General features: G+C 33.8%; 1 protein-coding gene across 2 annotated transcripts in view; it reads right to left on the bottom strand.

The window, feature by feature from the left end:
* Positions 1-19,529, bottom strand: part of ptpn21 (protein tyrosine phosphatase non-receptor type 21) — a 38,830-nt gene that overhangs the window by 4,969 nt on the left and 14,332 nt on the right. Inside the window, exons 8-20 of one of the 2 annotated variants that reach the window (XM_067367094.1) lie at positions 18,838-18,926; positions 18,184-18,271; positions 17,617-17,696; positions 15,917-16,024; positions 15,311-15,371; positions 14,853-14,931; positions 12,249-13,132; positions 9,986-10,537; positions 6,208-6,345; positions 4,536-4,754; positions 2,976-3,104; positions 2,371-2,605; positions 1,038-1,198 (exon numbers count right to left, since the gene is read on the bottom strand). In XM_067367094.1, coding sequence (XP_067223195.1) covers positions 1,038-1,198; positions 2,371-2,605; positions 2,976-3,104; positions 4,536-4,754; positions 6,208-6,345; positions 9,986-10,537; positions 12,249-13,132; positions 14,853-14,931; positions 15,311-15,371; positions 15,917-16,024; positions 17,617-17,696; positions 18,184-18,271; positions 18,838-18,926 — 2,823 coding nt within the window. The remainder of the gene's footprint in view (positions 1-1,037; positions 1,199-2,370; positions 2,606-2,975; positions 3,105-4,535; positions 4,755-6,207; positions 6,346-9,985; positions 10,538-12,248; positions 13,133-14,852; positions 14,932-15,310; positions 15,372-15,916; positions 16,025-17,616; positions 17,697-18,183; positions 18,272-18,837; positions 18,927-19,529) is intronic. The other variant, XM_067367095.1, reaches the window with a different exon arrangement.

The raw sequence follows: 19,529 nt of genomic DNA, 5'->3' as shown, positions 1-19,529 counted from the left end.
AAATATTGTACATATAAAGTACATGAATAAAAAATAAAAACAAATATAAATAAAAATATAAATAACATTTAATATTAAAGAAAAATAATTTGAATATAATTACATAATTTTGTCTTTAGGTACCACTCAAGTGTTTCATGCATCATCAAGACTGATTCATTAATTTGCTACAAATAATTTACATAAAAATTATTAAAATAGTGCATATAAAAAGGTACAGAACTAAAAAATAAAAAATATAGATTTTAGTAATGAAATAATTACTTTAACATTTCATATTTAAGTATAATTACAATATAAAATATTTTAAAAGATGTAAAGTCAAGTGTTTATAATATTTATAATATATATTAGAAATCTTTTTTTGCACTGATACACTTTAATAAATTCTTAATTTCAATAACGTAATGATAAATAATTATTAATTTAAATTCATACATTTTATTTGATTTGTAAATCTAATTTCATTGGAATTAATCAAAAATAGACATTAATAAACTTATTTTTTAATAAAGATTTTTTTTCTGTTGAATTTCCAGCAAAAGAATTCAATTTCTGATTTATACTATTAATGTTATATTAAATTTCTCATACTGTGACAGGATAACAGCGCAATCCTATAGACCATATTTAAAACTGTCTTAAGGTCAAATTTTCACAATGTTTTACAACATTAACCGAAGATTGCGAAAAGCATTTTGAATGGCTGTTCCCAACTTACATAACAGTGCCACAGTCTGTACTTCCGTCCCTCACAGCCACGCTTTCTTTCGTCATATTAAATGTGGCGTATACTGTGCCTGAGATCTAAGTACAGTACAAACCTGTACAGCAACATGCTGACTTCTGCAGAGAAATGTCGTCATGTCTGTTCCTAGCAACCACGTGTTTGTAAGCTGAAGCAGAAGAGTAACATGTCTGTCTGCCCTCATGCCAACGGTAAGCAGTGCACGTAATTTACCCTGGTAACCGTGAGCATTTTGTCCTGAAATTTGGTGAAATGCACTCATGCCACTGCAAGCACAGGACATATGTACCTCATTATGTTCCAGACAAGCTATCATGATCTCAGACAGAATGACCACACCAGTGCGTCCCACCCCTGCACTGCAGTGCACCAGAACCGGCAGGTTTGTGTTCTTTGGATCGCTGGAGCTGTTTGTGTGTCGCCTCACGGACTGGATCTCCTCCAAGTACGCTAAGACACAGAAATAGAGTGGTTGAAAGAGCCACGCCAGGATAAAACACTTGAGGCACACCGCGAAAACAGTTGTGCAGCTTAAAGTCAAGCATGATACACATCAAAACACTGTTCTTCAACCATTATGATGCAGCTGGCTTTCACTGAAACCTCTCAACATGTCCAGGTCATATTTCACCTAAAAATTAGAAATTATGCACTTTCAAATTTCATAATGTTATAATTACAGACACCGTATACACACACACACATATATACATACATATTATATTATATTACATTATTCATTTATTATTTTATTTACTTATTATTATTACTTCTACTTAGTAATTAGGTGTGTGTGTGTATATATATATATATATATATATATATATATATATATATAAAAATTTTCCCCTTTTGTTGTAATAACCACCACCAACAAATTAATTAAAAAAAAAAAAAAAAAAAAAAAAAAATTATAATAATAATAATAAATTAGAGCAATAATATAACAACCATACATAAAATACAGACACTTTTACATATGGAAAATAGGAGAAAAAAAATAATTAAAAAAGTAAAAAAAAAAAATTAAACATTCATATATTTATATCAAACTCTTATAATGACACCTAATTCCTAAGTAGTAGTAGTAATAATAATAATAATAATAATAATAATAATAAAGTAAATAAAATAATAAATGAAAAAAAAATTAAAAGGGAAGGAGGATAATATAGAAAATGTAATTAATATGATATGTATTCCCTTACTTTATAATATATACTTTGATTTTATATATATATATATATATATTTTTAATAATTATAATTTTTAAAAATGTTTTTACATAATTTTAATATATAATATTACATTTTGCACATTTTTCTTAAAAAAAATAAATAAATAAAATTGAAAGAAAAAGTTTTTCAGGTATAAATGACTCTGAAATATGACCTGGAGATATTTTTGAGACATTCACCCATTACAGCTTTCCTTACAGTAACATGTTACAAATATTAAGAGAATACTTTCACTTTTCTTTCTGGCTTACTAACAGAGAAACAAACAATCTGACAGGAAACTACAAACAAACTTTCTTTTTATTTGCACCACCTGTGATGTCTTGAGTGCCAATATCAGTAGCGTTTGATCTAAAGATATTATCTCATCTGTGTTGTACTTACAAAGAAAGCCTTTAAAGTCCTCCGGGCAACCGTGATCGGGCCAGTCCGTGTACTGCAGGTGCCAGACGGTTCGCTCCTGTCCTGTGAGGAGATGTTTGATCTTCAGGCCGGTTGTGGCGTAGCACCCAGAGTCCGTACGGAAGCGCGTGGTGATCTTAAATCGTCCATAAGTAACAGTGTTGTGGCGAGAGCCAAGACGAGGCCAATAGCGGAAACTCTTCTCACGACCTCCTTCCTGCAGGTCAGGAAACAAAACAAGCCAGTTTGATGATTGAAAAGGCAATGAAGAGTGACACTGTAAAGGGCTCAATTTTAATCGATTCTCATTTTGATGAACCAATTTTGTTTCTTAAATCCCAAGAATCAATCTGATTTCAACTGATGCATGAACAAACATTCTTAGTAAATTGTAGCACCTGACATCCAATAAATTGCAATAAGCTTTGTGACTTTGACATGAAACAAATTTATATCCAAATGAATCAATATCTAATTGAATCAGGATTGGAATTGAAACAAATCGCAAGCTTGTGAATCAAAATCAATCATGAAATTTGTGTCGGTACCCAGAACTAATAATGCATCCAGATGTGTTTAATTTTTACCTCCTCTGCTGTAACCATAGCGATGATGGCAACTCCTTGTTCCCAAACCATTTGCCAGAAGTCTTGGCAGGTGCTGGAAAGCGGACCCTGAGATGCGATATAACTCCACTCTTTACCTCTGACCGTAACCTGGTAAATACAGCGGCAGAAATCACAATATGAAGGCTGATTAATCTGATATAAATCCACACATGTATAAAATATAGCTGCAAGCATCAATTAATGGGGTCCAGGTGCTTAATGTGCATGAATAAAAATATATGCATACTTTAGCAAGCCTGAACAGACCTTAATCTAAGATATTTCACGTAAGTTACAATAGAAATGTAGCAGTTTAACATTTATAACCTTTATATGCTATAAAGTTTTGCATGATTAGTTTAGGGCAGTGGTCGCCAACCCGTCGATCGCGATCGACCGGTCGATCTTTATCACTGTTCCAGTAGCTCGCGAAAATAACAGAAATATGAGTACAAAAATACATTACATTTCTCCAGTCTTTGTACTGTATTTTTATGTTATTTTCTGGAGACAGACAGATAAAGGTAAATAGCCCACATAATGTCCGAGTCTGTAAACGGCCAGAGACGCTGAAGACGGACGTGAAGAGGAGAAAATTCTGTAGCAGGCAGAGCAGCTCACTGTTCACGATGCTCGAAATATAGGAAGAAAATATAACTATTGAATTGGGGGTGAAGGGTTATGAATTCATCTCTAAAAAGAGATCAGTCTTCAGGAAGATTTCGATGGCAATGGCATTTTATTTTCCTCTTACCTCTGAATAAAGTAGCTAATTATTAGCGCATTTCAGCTTTGTTTACAGCGGTAACCAAGGAAACGCTGTATCACTGCTGCTCCATAAGCGCCACCTGCTGTCAGAGAGTGAATTTGCGTCCCATTCAGCCTGCTGTTTTTGTGTGTAGCATTTATAATTTCACAAAGATAAATTCAGACCGTTCTGTTTTTGCTTTAAATCTTGAAATTAAATCTAATTCAAATAAAAAACAACTGCTCATGCAATGTGATAGCATCTTTGTTTGGATTGTGATTAAAAAGCAGTGGTTCCTCTAATTTGAAATGTATTTTTGAATGTATGTATTTTTGTTTATTATAGTAATATTAATAATAAATATCTGCAACCAGTATCGGAATCGGCCAATTTGCTTGTAAAAATAAATAAATAAATCAGAATCTACAATGACCACGAAAAAAATACTAAATACAATCTGGGCTGTCTTTTTATATCAAGTAGATCTTGTCTTTCAAAAAGGTCGAGGTCAGGGATCTTGGGCTTAAAAAGGTTGGTGACCACTGGTTTAGGGCATTGTAATAATAATAAAAATAAGTCTTTTACAACACAGCAGGGTTTCAGCAGTTTGTGCCCAATGAAATACTACCAACCCTCAAAGTTTGAGATCTCTAGTATTACAGTTTGTATTATTATTATTAAAAAAATTGGTACAAAAACAGCAGGGTTTCAGCACTAGTTTGTGGTTGAATTTCTAAAATTTAATACAAAATGTCCATGCGTGATCGACTCGGCACAGATCTACCGCTCACCCTGATGTGTGAAGCGTTGATGTAGCCTGTGTTGTTCTCTTTGGTGGGCACCAGCTCCACACGTGTGTCGTCGTAGGGCAGGACATCCTGGAAGCGGTTCCTGTCGCTGTTGTCGGGCATCTGAGCGATAGAGCACTCACAGTTGGGCCGCCTCTTGGGCACCTGCTCGTACTCCGTGAACACCATCCCCTGCTCCACTCGCTGCTCCAGTATCTTACACTGCAGGAAACACACAGGACATGAGGGTCTGTTCGGCCCATGATGCCGTGCAGCAAGGTTCCTCAAAACTGGTCATGCAGAGTTTAGCTCCAACTCTGACCAAACACACCTGAGCAAGCTAATCAAGGTCTTTAGGATCACTAGAAAATCACAGTAGGTGAGTTTGATCAGGGTTTGAGCTAACCTCTGTAGAGCAGTGGACTGGATTTGAGGAAACCTGCCCTACAGCACGCTAAGAGTAATGCTATACCAACGAACATCTGCCCTAAAAAGAACTGCTAGTTGATGTGATGATTAATTAAAATGTTTTATGTAAAAAAAAAACAAAAGAAAAATTAATATTTCGTAGTTCACTTCACTATAAATGTTAATAAAACTATAAAAGTAATAACATTTTAATCCAATGAACATAAAAATAAATTTCTGAATTTTTAAAAATGTTTTAAATACACACACACACACACATATATAAAATGTTTATATATATAAAATGTTTATATATATATATATATATATATATATATATATATATATATATATATATATATATATATATATATATATATATATATATATATATATATATATATATATATATATGTTTTAAATACACACATATATATATATATGTGTGTATTTAAAACATTTTTAAAAATTCTGAAATTTATTTTTATGTTCATTGGATTAAAATGTTATTACTTTTATAGTTTTATTAACATGGAAAACAGTAAAAATTTGAAATATTTTTACAATTTAAAATAACTGTTTTCTGTTTGAATACATTTTAAAATGCCATTTATTCCTGTGATCAAAGCTGAATTTTCAGCATCATTACTCCAGTCTTCAGTGTCACATGATCCTTCAGAAATCATTATAATATGATGATTTGATGCTCAAGAAACATTTCTGATCATTATCAATGTTGTAGTTTTTTTTTTTTTTTCAGGATTCTTTGATGAATAAAAAATTCAAAAGAACCACGTTTATCTGAAATATAAGGCTTTTGTAACATTATAAATGTCTTTACTGTCACTTTTGATCAATTTAATGTATCCTTGCAGAATAAAAGTATTACTTTAATTTCTTTCCCAAAAATAAATAAATAAATTCTTACTGACCCTAAACATTTGAACATATATAGTGTATAATGCTATGGACGTTTTCTATAAATTCAATTTTAAAATGTATTCAATCAGAAAAATGTTATTTGAAATTATATTTTGGATCAAATAAATGCAGCCTTGATGAGCAGAAGAGACTTTTTAAAAACATAAAAAAAACTTTAAATGAGGAAAATATATATAAATAAATGTGAAGAAATAATAATCAAGATTGAGATGCAGCATATAAACCCTGTTAACTAAAAACAAAACAACAACAACAACAACAACCAGGTTATTCGATCACAAACCTCCGTTTAACCACCTGCAGTCAAACTGAAAGCAGCACTTACCCTCTCATCATTAGACGCGTTCTCCGGGTCGTCCTTCCCTTCATCAGGCAGCGGCATTCTGGACAGGGTCAGGCCATTGAGAGCCGCCAGCTTCAAGGGTCCCACTTTCTTGACCTCTGAGCGACCTTTCTTCATGCCCTTCATAACCGGAGCGAGCGATGGAGAGACAGAGAGGAAAATAGAGAGTCTGAGGATCAGGATCTGAGACACACGGGTAGAGCTGCGCTCTTTAGAAGAATGCAGCAGTTCGGGTCTAAAGGCCTGTTGGGCGGCATTCTTCAATTCACGCGTATAGTGAGTTGAAGAATAACGTCACACGCAAGTCAAGTTTCTGGCCTCAGCCCTGAGCACAAACACCTATTCTACATGCAGACCAAATTAAAATAAGAGCCACACCAGTTGGATCATGTGTCATCACAAAACAGTTTCAGTTTCCTTTATCAAATTACATTAAGATCTCTGTGTACATTTTACAACTACGAAGAGCAGCATGAACATTCTGCTAAACAACTTCTTTTGTGCTCCACATGTAAATTATTTTTAAAATTAAAATTAAGAGTGTGAAAAACAATGCATTACATATTAAAATAAATGATTAAAGCAACTGATTTAATGCATGTAATTACTCATTACAGCCCTTAAATACAAAGTGTTGACAGGAAAGTGGAAAATAGGCATTATTGGAATGAGGAGGTAGTTCCTTGTTAAAACTAATTAATGGAACGTGAAATCGAGTGTAAAACACTTGCATAACTTAATGCATAACTGCCTTAAATCTGGGTTATTCTGTCTTCTTTTGTCTAACTGAAACCCTGCAACTTTGCATTTATGTCATGTGCAAAAATACCAGTAGAAATGTAACAGACTAAACAAATAGGAAAAAAAATCATAGGTATTATTTTATAAAATAAAAATGTAAAGCATCACCTAAAATGTTTTAGTTTTCGGCAACATGAAACTTCTATAATGAGACCATAATTATGTTAACCAGCATTATATTACTATGTTCAGAAAGATTATATGAAGGCTGCATTACCTACAACAGAAGCCTAAAACATCGACTAAATAGATGTGTTTGAATGAATACATGACATGAATGTAGTGTGGGATTTAGAGAGTGCAAGGTCATTCATTTTCATTCAGATTACAAACAAACAGGATTTTCTTTTAAATAACATGCACTGATGAATCAAACTCAATAAGACTAGAAACACATTAAGTAAATAGGCTCAATTCGGTTTCCCAATTTCGGTTTTTGTCAGCCGAACCCCTTAGACGAAAACTATTTTCTTGAGATTACCCCTGAGATTTTAAGTTAACATTTCATTAATTAAACGCCACATTCGCATGTTCACGGTTAGGGATGGGTATCGAGAACCGGTTCCATTTTAGAACTGGTTCCAAAATTCGAGGAACCGGTGATTCGATAAGAAACATGCATTTCGATTCCGCTTGTCGGTTCCTATGTTCCTCTGTTCCTAAAACATTCAAGAGCAAAAGATTTGCACGCCGTTTTCAGTGCTGCGCACACATCCAAAACGACATGCACACAGAGCGGCTTCTTATACTGAATAGAGTGCGATACACACAAATACACAAAAAAATCTCAAAATATTCTCATAAACGTGTGTAACAGTATATTGGATCCGTGCAGCTCTTAAAGTGACAGCAGCCTAATATTCCTGCTTCCGTCTCTATAATAATGTTAATCAAACAACAAAAGACAAAGAGAAAATTCACTCACTGTTCTTGACTGAATAACTTTTGTAACTATATTTGTAATGTAGCCTATTTTTTATTCATAAAGTGCAATTATTTTACATTTGATTACAGTTTCTGTACCTGAATACCTGAAAATCTTAAAACACTATTTATATCAATCGCATCTTTGTTCAGTTGTATTTATTTGTGCATTTGTTAATTTGTTTATTTGTTTTATTTTAATTACAGAGTATTTACTTGTCTTTAATAATGCTTGAAATGTATATTAGGCTAGTTGTTTTTTCTATGGTATTTATAAACAATAAGCAACAGTTCCGTGTTTTTAGTCTGTTGATTTTTGTTCATGATATTCAGCTACAACAAAATGTTTTGCAAGAAGACTTTTTTTTTTGCAATAAATGTGAATATGAAATTAGGAATCGTTAAGAATCGAAATCGATAAGTAGAATCAGAATCGTCAAAATTCAAATGCCTAATGCCGGGTAATGGTCACATGACATGCAAGTAAACAGATTAAATATTTAATCTTTTTTAGCGTTTATTTAGACTTTGTAGCTGGACTTTGTTGTGCTGCAAATAATTTTGATAATTATATCAATAATTTTATTTTACAATACAAGTACTTGTTTATAGCACACTTGTACAAACAAATTTGTCTATTTTGCCTATTTGGTTTATATATATTCTATCACCAAGACAAACTTCTTGTGTGTTAACATACTTGGAAATAAATCTCATTTTGATTCTGATTATCGCAGCCTTTAATTTGACGTTATCGGAAGCTAGTGATTATAGTCTATAAACTTATAAATCTGGATATTTTTCTTCTAAAAACCCATCGCTTCACTTCAAAAGGATGGATGTGCTTTTTTGGGCTTCAAAATCTCAGTTACTATTCACTCCCATTATTTATATATTTATATATATATCAGTGCTTCCCACACATAGACTTTACTTGGGCGGGCCGCCCACGTATAATAACGGCCGCCCAAGTCTATTGAAGACACATTTTTGCTTTTATTATTTTTTATCCTCATACTTTTATATCCGCCCAATATAATAAAACCATCCGCGATTGATTAACTAGTCATTTCGTACCTGCTCGTTATGTGTGCGTCAGAACTGTTTACTTCCGTTAACATTCCCACGGGCGCTGCATGTTGCAAAGTCCCAAGGGGGCGCTATTGCGCGTTCTACGCAAGCTCGCGCAACAGCGCTTCAGTCTGCTTCAAAGTGATTCTCAATCAATTAAAAGCACAGATTTATGCCAAACGATTGCTAATGAACTCAAGTTGATGAATTATTACAATGTCTACTTTATGGCCTTTATATAAAATGTTTTAGAAGATTGTAAGAATCTGAAGGATCAGCCTGCAATAGTACAGACATTTCAAAATAAGAGTACCTGTGTATTTCTGGCTTGTTTATAATTAAAAGTCACACGCTAAGTTTTTTTCTTTTTCTTTTGGGCATTATTGGTATTTTGGTTACACAATAAATTGTACTTAATTTGATTTCCATTTAATTCATAATAAATTATTGCAGTCTCCCCCACAGGAAGAAAAGACTAAGAACATTATTTGACACATATTCATTTTATAAATTTTACTAGAAAAATCTTTGTCCCATTCACTGAGAGAGACACTATATGACAGCAAGGTGAACATAGGAATATGTGAACCATTTAAATGCTGTAATTTTGCATAATTTACAATGCATAATAATCCATACTATTAGTATGTAATTAAATGTAATATGTTATTTAATTAAAATTAATTTCAATAAATAAAAATAATGTTAAAAATCACACATTATTTGTTTGTCACATATAGTAGACCATTTTTGTGCCGTGGGTAATAGGAGGATTTTTCGCCCGGCTACCACCGCAAGTATATTTCAAACCTGTGGGAAGCACTGTATATATATATTTTAATAATTGTGTTTGACTATAATCATATACACCTAGGATGTCTTGAGGGTGAGTAAATTGGTAAATTGTGGCTGAACCATCCCTTCAAGTGAATCTGATTGAAATCTGATCATTAAGTGCACTTACTGCTGGCGGAAGGCCTTCGATGTTCCTTCTGGCAGGTGGCACATCAGAGACGGGTCTCTTATAGACGTCTCTCTTCTGTCTCAAGCGTCCCTGTCCGCTCAGATCCCCCTCTGACACAGAGGGCATCATGTGTCCGGGCTCTCGGAGAGGGGGCAGCTGCCCCATGTCCTCCGGTTTGCGGATGATTGGATGGGCCTGGTACGTGGGAGGGCCCGTCGGGACCGTGTCCATACCATGGCTGAACGGATAAGCGGGCGGATCTACGAGTGACCGTTCCAGCGGTGTCATGTGATGCTCAGGATCGCCCACCGCATCCTGAGACTGGGGTGTGTGACGACCGCTTTCGTCTTCAAACTCTTCCTCCTCACCACTGCTGTGCACCAACATCGTGGCGTCGGACAGGGATTTTTTGTGGCCGTAGAACACGTCCTCCTTGATGACCACGTCCTCAGGCTTCGAAACCTCCAGAACAACATTGATGTCAGGGCCAGATGCTGTAGGGGTCATCGCCTGGGCAACTGGGGGCGGAGTCTCAGCCGCAGATGCGGACACCTGGGTAAATGATGTCAATAAAAATGTCAATACATTTATTAAATAATAATACATTCACTCAAATAGGGCTGGGCGATGTATCGAATGCTTTTGTCACGCGCATTTCTTCAGTAAAGCCGGTTTCCTGATTACCGCTAAATCGCCATCACCTGCTTTCAAATGAAGCGCCATTTAATAGACAGAGCTGTAGTTTACTGATAAGACACGCAATATCGCGTTCATTATCGACGGCGATACATATCGATATTGAACACGATATTGCGTGTCTTATCAGTGATCTACGGCTCTGTCTATTAAATGCCGCTTCATTTGAAAGCAGGTGATGGCGATTTAGCGGTAATCAGGGAACCGGCTTTACTGAAGAAATGCGCGTGACAAAAGCATTCGATACATCGCCCAGCCCTACACTCAAATATAGTTCAATTTAAAATTTTCGATTATTAGTAACTATTGAATGAATTATATAATTTTTAGCATGTAATTATATAAATATTATATATTACTTAAAAATTGGCAAAAGCAATTTTAAATGTCTCACTGAAGTTGATGCATTAAATATCCGTTTATAATATACAAAAAATATATACAATAAAATATACATTTAAAATATAAAATATAAGTATACATATAAAATATACATTTTCTCAATCTAGAATCTTAAATAATTATATAAGAATTATATAGATTATACATTAATTATTAACAATGTGTGTATATATGTGAATAAAGACATGCAAAAGATGGATACATGGGTAGTTGACAGATAAAAAATGTCAGCGAATTAAATTCTTTCTAGTATAATTCAATCTAGAACATGAAGATTGATAGTAATTACATTAGAATTAATTATATAATTATTAGGATTCTTATTTAATTAGATATTAAGAATAAGCAAAACACTGTTGACAATCGTTTTAAATGTTTATTACGTAAATACAAAATTAAAATTACATTTATTTAAAACAATCTTCTCAAATATTCAAATATAGAATCATAGATTGATGCTAATATATAAGAATGATATAATAGAATTAATAATAACTTACAATTAATTCTTACAATTAATAAAAACTTTTTAATTTAATTTTAATCAAACAATTAATTCAATCAAATATATTTAAATCTAGAATCAGATTGCTTAATTTTATAATTATATATTTTATATTATATTATACATTTATATAAAGTACATAATTATAATGTGCAATGACATGAATTAAATTTAAAAAATAATTATCCTAAACAGTTCAATCTAGAAACATAGATTAATTTAAATTAATTTATGTATTATAAATTAATAGTTACATATAAAATATATATATATATATATATATATATATATATATATATATATATATATATATAAACCAAATGCTATTGAAAATATTTTTAAATGTGTGTAACATCACATTAATTAAAAAAAATCAATTCTCTTGAATACAGTTAAATCTCAGAATCAAGGATTATTATAATAATATAAATATGAAATATATATATAAATATGAAATATTATATATATATATATATATATATATATATATATATATATATATATATATATATATATATATATATATATATATATATATATATATATACACACACACACACTTTTTTTTTTTTTTTTTAATATTTTATTATATAAATTGTATAATAATAAACAAAAGCTAGTGAAAATAATTTTAAATGTGTATAACGTCACACGACTCGCCTTCCTCTCCTTCAGCCTCATGTTCTCCAGTCCGTACGCCAGCCCGGCGATCTCGATGGAGTTGCGCTTGTGCATGTGAGGACGGCGAGGCGTGACGAGTGGCTCGCTCACTTCCTGCAGTGAGTGCGCCACGGGCAGACTGTCCTCCTGGAAGGTTTGCACTGAGTGGTGCACACGGCGCGTGATGAGATCCGGGTTGCTGCTGCTGACGTAGAGGTGACGGGACAGATCAGGGGTGCTGTTGGCGGGTCGAGGATGAGGGTAGGGATACGGCGGTGGCGGCCAGTACACCTGATTCCTTATGATGTTGGGCGGCGGGTACTCTTGCGCCTGCTGGAGCTGGACGTTGGTGAGTTCGGGGACGCTAACAGCGCCCACTACAGGCCGTCTCTCGGTGGGATAGGGGTATGGAGAGGGACTGTGGAAGCTGTAGTTGAGGTGGAACGGATACTGGCCCGCTCCGTGCTCGCGGATCTCTGGCTGGCTGTACACTAGCGGATCAGGTCGGCTGTAGGCGTACGAGTTGCCGATGTTGAGGTTCCTCATGGAGTGGCTCTGGCGCTCGGCGGGCGGGATCATACCGAGGTTCTTCTGCCTCATGACCGTCTCGTAATCGGGAGTAGCACGGTAGGACGGCGGGATTAGGGCGCTGTGGCGGTGGGAAGGCACATAGTCTGGCCGCATGAGATCACTTCCTGTGATGCTCGGGTTGGACGACATGGGCGACGGCTGCAGGTAGTGCTGCGGGTTGTTGAGGGAGCTGGTGCTTTGGGCGCTGTAAACGCTGCCGTTCCGGATCCGTCCGTTGTACTCGTGAGGAGAGCGGTCCAGACTGGTTTGGGAATGGTAGTAAAAACCATTCTGGTTGTTGATGTATAGATTATCTGTAGGAAATACCAGAAAAGTCGAATCAGTATTTTAAGGTCTTATTTTTCAGTAAAACTCAAATTAGCTTTATTGGCATGACTGTAATTAATACAAAGTATATTATTATTACGTGACTTAAACTTATTTTAACAATGCAACAAATTAGAACATTTGTGAACAGCTATTACAAATATCTAAACTTTTTTAAATCAAGATACATTGACTTGAGAAGCAAAATTGTTTTCTGCAAAAATGTTTTAAAATTGAGTTTTAACTCAACCGCCAGTGAATCATAGCGTTGATCATTGTGGCCAATCACAAACATATCTGCTGAGCATGTGAACAAAATGTCCAATAAGAGGTGTTTATAAATCTGCTCAAAATGCTAAGGGGAAATGCTGGTATTGTCACATTTTTTCAATTTCAGAACCAACTTGGTACCGAAGTCGCTACTTTTGACAACCCTAATATATATTAGTTAAAGGTGTAGTGTGTAAATTTTAGCGGCATCTAGCAGTAAGGTTGCAAATTGCAATATAGAGAAGCTACGGTTGCCAACAAAGGACCAGATGTTGTTGTCTTAGACAGCAGAGAGCAGCCAGGCTGCTGTAGAGCAGTTTGTCCGTTTAGGGCTACTGTAGAAACATGCCGGTGCAAAATTGCTATTTAACATCTTAGGGGACCCGCTGTGTATGAGATAGAAATGCTTATTCTAAGGTAATAAAAATGCAATGGTTCATTACGTAAGGCCTTTATACACCACTGAAAACATAGTTATGCATATTATATTGCATTTCTGTCAAAATATATTGCATTTCTACAAAAATAGATTCTCCTAAAATTTACACATTGCAACTTTAACATGAACTAACAATGAACAGTACTTCTACAGCATTGATTAATCTTAGTCAGAGCTAATGTCAACATTTATTTATACTATTTTTTTTTTAAATCCAAAGTTGTATTTGTTAACATCTGTGAACTAATATGAACAAACAATGAACCATTAGTTTTGTGCTGGCCAATTTTGAGATTATGGTCTATTTTGCTCAGACTACTGGAAAGAAAACCTCCAAAACACATTATTTTATTGCACTTTATCTATTTGCGCCAGTAGATTTCAATCTCAACATCTTTAAAAGGCAATGAGTTTTAGACAGAAATCTGACTTCAGCAGTTTTATATACACCAAACTTTACAGTTTTATTCCTATATATATTCTGAAGGTTTTTCATATCTCAATTTGCCGGATTTTAAGCAAAATTTATTCCTAAAAATAAAGTTTTTCTTGGCTGTTGACAGTATTTTCTGATTAATGGAGTGATAAAAAGACAAATTCAAAATCCTATCTGTAAAATCTTTTCACTCTAATGTGTCAAAGTGAAACAATTCTTTTATTCTGTAAATCTATGCAAATTAGTGCATATTTAATTAGATAATGCCTCATTTGCATATTTAAACATTCAATTTTAGAAAACTTGTAATACAAAAAAGCTTGCGATTCTTAATGTAATCAATCAACTGGAGAAGTATAATGATATCTATTAGTTAATTTATTATCCTATTCACCTGTGGTGGTGTCTTGCCTTAATTTTAATATTTTTTCAGAAAACAATAATATCTTAAGTAATTTTTCCTGCATCTTGATTTAAGAAAGTTTAGATATTTGTAATGGAAAAAGAGGACAAAAACAGTCATTTTGCAGTGAGAACGGACAGGATTTTTGGCCTGTTTTACCTTGCGAAGACGTGTACGGCTCGGTGTAATGGCCGTTAAAGTGCATCTGAGGTGGCATCATGTAGGGTTGTGGTTTTGGCTGCATCATAAGACAAAACAAAAGCAGCATTATTCAGCAGGACACATTAAGTCTGCTTCAAAACTAGTGAACTCCCTCTTTAGACAGTATTTTAAGTAATATAGGTACACTCAAAGCATGAACCATCCAAAGTTAGCTAGCAAAACTATATTAAAATTCAACTATATAATGTTTTTAATGCTTATTAGATTATCATGATGCGCATAAGGTTTCATTTCAGTTAGGATGCTGCCTTAAAAGGTTTTGGTTTTGGTTTGGAATAGAGTTACAGTAAATCACATGAGATCATGCAGAGCCAACAAACTCCAGAAACATCCTACAGAACAAGCTCCACTGCAAAACTGTTGTGTAGTTCATGAATAACTGGTATAATGCTGACCAGAGACATTCTCGTCGAGGACCGTCGCCTCACAGGGTTTACAGGAGCGGGCTGAGTTTGTCTGGAATAAAACACAAAACAATAAAAGACAAGCTAAAATAAACCAGGGAGCAATAAAGTTCAAAGTTTGTATTTCTCACATAAACAGCGGTTTACTATGTCACTACACTGTGACATTTTCATGACAACTAAATATATTTTCAGAGATTCTCAATATTTAACTGTACAATATTTTTGCATTGCAGCATCACGATGATATATGATATTGCAATGTTAAATATTTATAAAAGATTGCAGTATGATTTAGTGTCTATAATTTATCTAGATTAAAAAATAAAGTAAAAAATAAAATACTTGCCAAAAACATTTGCTTTTTTGCTTTCGGACATTTTCATAAAAATTCAGTTTCGCAAAATTCAACTGTACAATACTTTTGCATTACAGCATCATAGCGCAAAAATATTGTAAAGCTAAATATTTATAAAAGCTTGCAGTATTTGATTTAATGTCTATAATTCATCGATTTAAACTGCAGTTTTCAGGAATTTCCCGTCACTCTGTCGGCCACAAGAAGGCTCGGAGCAGTAACGCAGTAGTCGTGCTCACCCCTTGTCAGCAGGCACAGAGGGACGAGAGAGGGTTGGAAAGCGAGGAAATGAAAGAGAGAGAATGGACCTCTGGGAGCCCTCAGAGTTCGGGCCATCAGACAGCTCTCTGGAGACAGTAAACGGACAGCGGTGAAGCCACCGAGAGAAAGAGACACACAAAACTACAGATGCACCGATGTAGCAGCCAATAATTTTACTCGGCCAATTAATGATCACATGAAAAGAATCAGCAATTGGCCATATGCATGAAAACCACTGTGCAAACCATTTGTTTACAACACTATTATGTTCAAAAGTTTGGGGTCAGATTTTTTTTTTTTTTTAAGAAATTAATACTTTTATATTCAGCAAGGACAGATTAAATAGATCAAAAGTGACAGTAAAGACATTTAAAATGTCCCAAAAAAATCTAAAATTAAAATAAATGCTGTTCTTTTGAACTTTCTATTCAAAGAATCCTGAAAACAGACACTGCATCAGTTTCTACAAAAATGTAAAGCAGCACAAATGCTGATTTTATGAGCGTAAATTTAAGACCTTTTGAAGACCAAATAAAGAAAACTTAAGGAATAAACTGAAGGGAACACAATACGTTAATATGCTCCCGAAACGTAAATGTCTAGGCAGAAAAAAATAATTTGTATTAGCAACACTTCAGTGTTTGAAAATACAACTTCCAACAGATATCCATTACTTAAAAAGTGGATTGAATACCTCTGCTCTCAACTATTAGAACAGAAAAATATATAGAATATGATTTTAGTGCAATTGTCTAAAGATTCTTAAATTAAGATGCATTTACTGGAGATTTAAAATGACAGAATATGAAGTCTTGTTTTCTGTGAAATTGATGAAAAACAAAGTGACTTTTCCTGAAAACATGAACAAATATCTGGCAACAGGTTTAAAAAATCAAGTTAATTCAAAGGGAAACTCGTTTTTGTTTTAAGCATTAACTTCATTTTGCATTTGGATCTCAAGTAAATGTATCAAAGAGGTTTCGATATTTGTACTGTAAAAACAAGACAAATGTTGAGGAAGATACACATTTTTTGCAATGCATGCAACATTTAATGCAAACTTTATTAATTTAAGACTTTCTGCTCTGAATTAAGACCTTTTTAAGGCTTTCATTTCTGTAAGGGTGAATTAAGAAGCCCTGACAACTGTTTTCAACACTGATAATAATCAGAAATGTTTCTTGAGCATCAAATCATCACATTAGAATGATTTCTGAAGGATCATGTGACACTGAAGACTGGAGTAATGATGCTGAAAATTCACAGGACTAAATTACATTTTACAATATATTCACATAGAAAACAGTTATTTTAAACTGTAATATTTCATTTTTATATATATTTATTTTTTATTTTTTTATCAAATAAACACTGTCTTGCTGAGCAAAGGAGACTTTCAAAAACATTAAATAAACCCCAAACTTCTGAATGGTAATGTGCATTGTTTATATGATTTCCTAAATTATGAAAGTTCTCTTTTTTATTGTGCCTATAATCCAATTCTGATCGAGTATTTAGGTCACAACATTACAACAATTAAACTAGTTTTTAGAGGAAAGAGACAAATGAAGATACCCTGTATCTATATCAGGCTGTTTTTTTGTTTAAATCGTATTGGCCAAAATCAGTGCATCCCAAACAAAAACAAACACATGACAGAAAACACACATAAACTTACAAACTGCTGTTGTTAATTTTGTAAAACTTGTGTCGCGCCAGCCACATTCTGCACACGTATTTGGACGTCTCCATGTCCTCCTGAAACAGAGCCAGAACATTTTTACTAAATCAAATCAGGCTAGGACATTGACTAGTGTGTTTCAGGGCCTAAATGAGTGGCGTTCCTTAGAGGCCAGCCACAGATCTATTCATTAATATGAATGGACACACACATGGGCATCACTGTGATATACTGTGATAAAAATAAGGTTTCCAAGAGGGGGTTTTTGCAGTGATGCCATAGACAAATTCTTTGTGTGTGTGTAAACATACTTGGCATTAAAGCTGTGGTTCAACAAAGAACCTATTTTTCTTTTTCTATTTTAAAAATCTATAGAACCTTTTTCCAATATCAATTATATTTTGTGCTTTTGAAAGGTTCCATGGATGTTCTTTATGGAACCATTGATTCCAATAAAGAACCTTAGCATAAAGAACTGTAGCATAACTCCAGGTTGATTAAGTCTTTCAGTAATTTCAGACAAAGGAAAGCATCTAAACTATCTGAGATGAGGTGGAGACTTACGGTCTGGAACTGGATTGTGTCTTCTTTGTTGGCGAGCTCCAGGGCAAAGAAGGACTTATTATGAGTCATATTATTAATGTCATTCCACCTGCAGAAACAATGAAGAGCTCGAGTCAGACACATGACAGCAATACACAACCTCAAAACACGATAGATACGGCTGGATGATGAACAGGCTAGTTTGGACAACATCTGATATAAATCTCTATATTGGTTTAGTTTTTTGCTCTGAAAAAGGGTGATTTATTCCCCAATAAGAGAAAACTAAATTTCAACCAGCCATTGTTGATGAGGACAATCAAAAAAAGTAAGTAAAATACAAAAATAAATCTAGTTTACAGTAATCAAAGAGTGTTTTGCAAACTTTGTTTCACTACATTATCACAAGGAAGATTACTTACTATATACATCAATATAAAACATTGTAATTAACATTAAAATTTACTAACATAATTTTTTTTTTTACTAAAAATACCATGCACAGATTTCCTTAAACATTGTTGACTGATTCGAAATGTCAAAGAAATAAAAAGTGCATTAAAATTATTGCAAAATACAATTCATCATAAAATGCATCACAAATATTTAATAATTTCACCAGCCCTCATGCATGAATGCAAAAAAAACACAAAAGCAGGTTACATGCACACATACCGAAACATGAGAGGTGCCTTCCCATTTTTGTGCTTGACAAAAATCCCGTCCAGACAAGAGCCAATAATCACATCTGTGCTCTGAGTGTCCTGTTCAGACACACGGAAGGAAGAAAATACAGTACCATGAAATATTTATTCATTTAAATGGCTGTGAATAGACTAAAATTATTATTAACCATTCTTTTTTGTAGTTTAATGCAATATTGCATGATGAAAAAAGTCTGGTGTCTTAGAAAAATAATACCACACCTTTCTTGACAAGTAGATTTACATCAAAGTTTAACACTTGGGTTGTTTCAAAATAAATAATCTCAAGTACGATAAATAGTAAGTGTGTTGAAAATAGTAATAAATTTTGTTCAGAAGTTCCTTCACTGTAATTTACTGCTTTGGAACAGTGTTTCTGTATTGAACATAACTCATTTCTTAAAGAGATAGTTTACACCCAAAACGTTCATAAAGAGATCGTAAAATAAATCCATATGAATCAAGCAGTTTAATAAAAGCATAAATTAAATGTGTTTATCATATGAAGTGGTTGTGTCACTTCAGAACACTTAAACCGCTCTTCATCCATATGGATTTACTTTACAATCTCTTTATGGACGTTTTGAAGCATCAGAGTTTTGGGTGAACAGACTTTCAATGGAGGGACAGAAATCTCTCAGATTTCAATGAAAACATCTTCAT

Source organism: Chanodichthys erythropterus, chromosome 18 (assembly GCF_024489055.1).
Source record: "Chanodichthys erythropterus isolate Z2021 chromosome 18, ASM2448905v1, whole genome shotgun sequence".
In the NCBI taxonomy this organism is placed as follows: domain Eukaryota; kingdom Metazoa; phylum Chordata; class Actinopteri; order Cypriniformes; family Xenocyprididae; genus Chanodichthys; species Chanodichthys erythropterus.
This window is presented reverse-complemented; position numbering and strand designations above follow the sequence as displayed.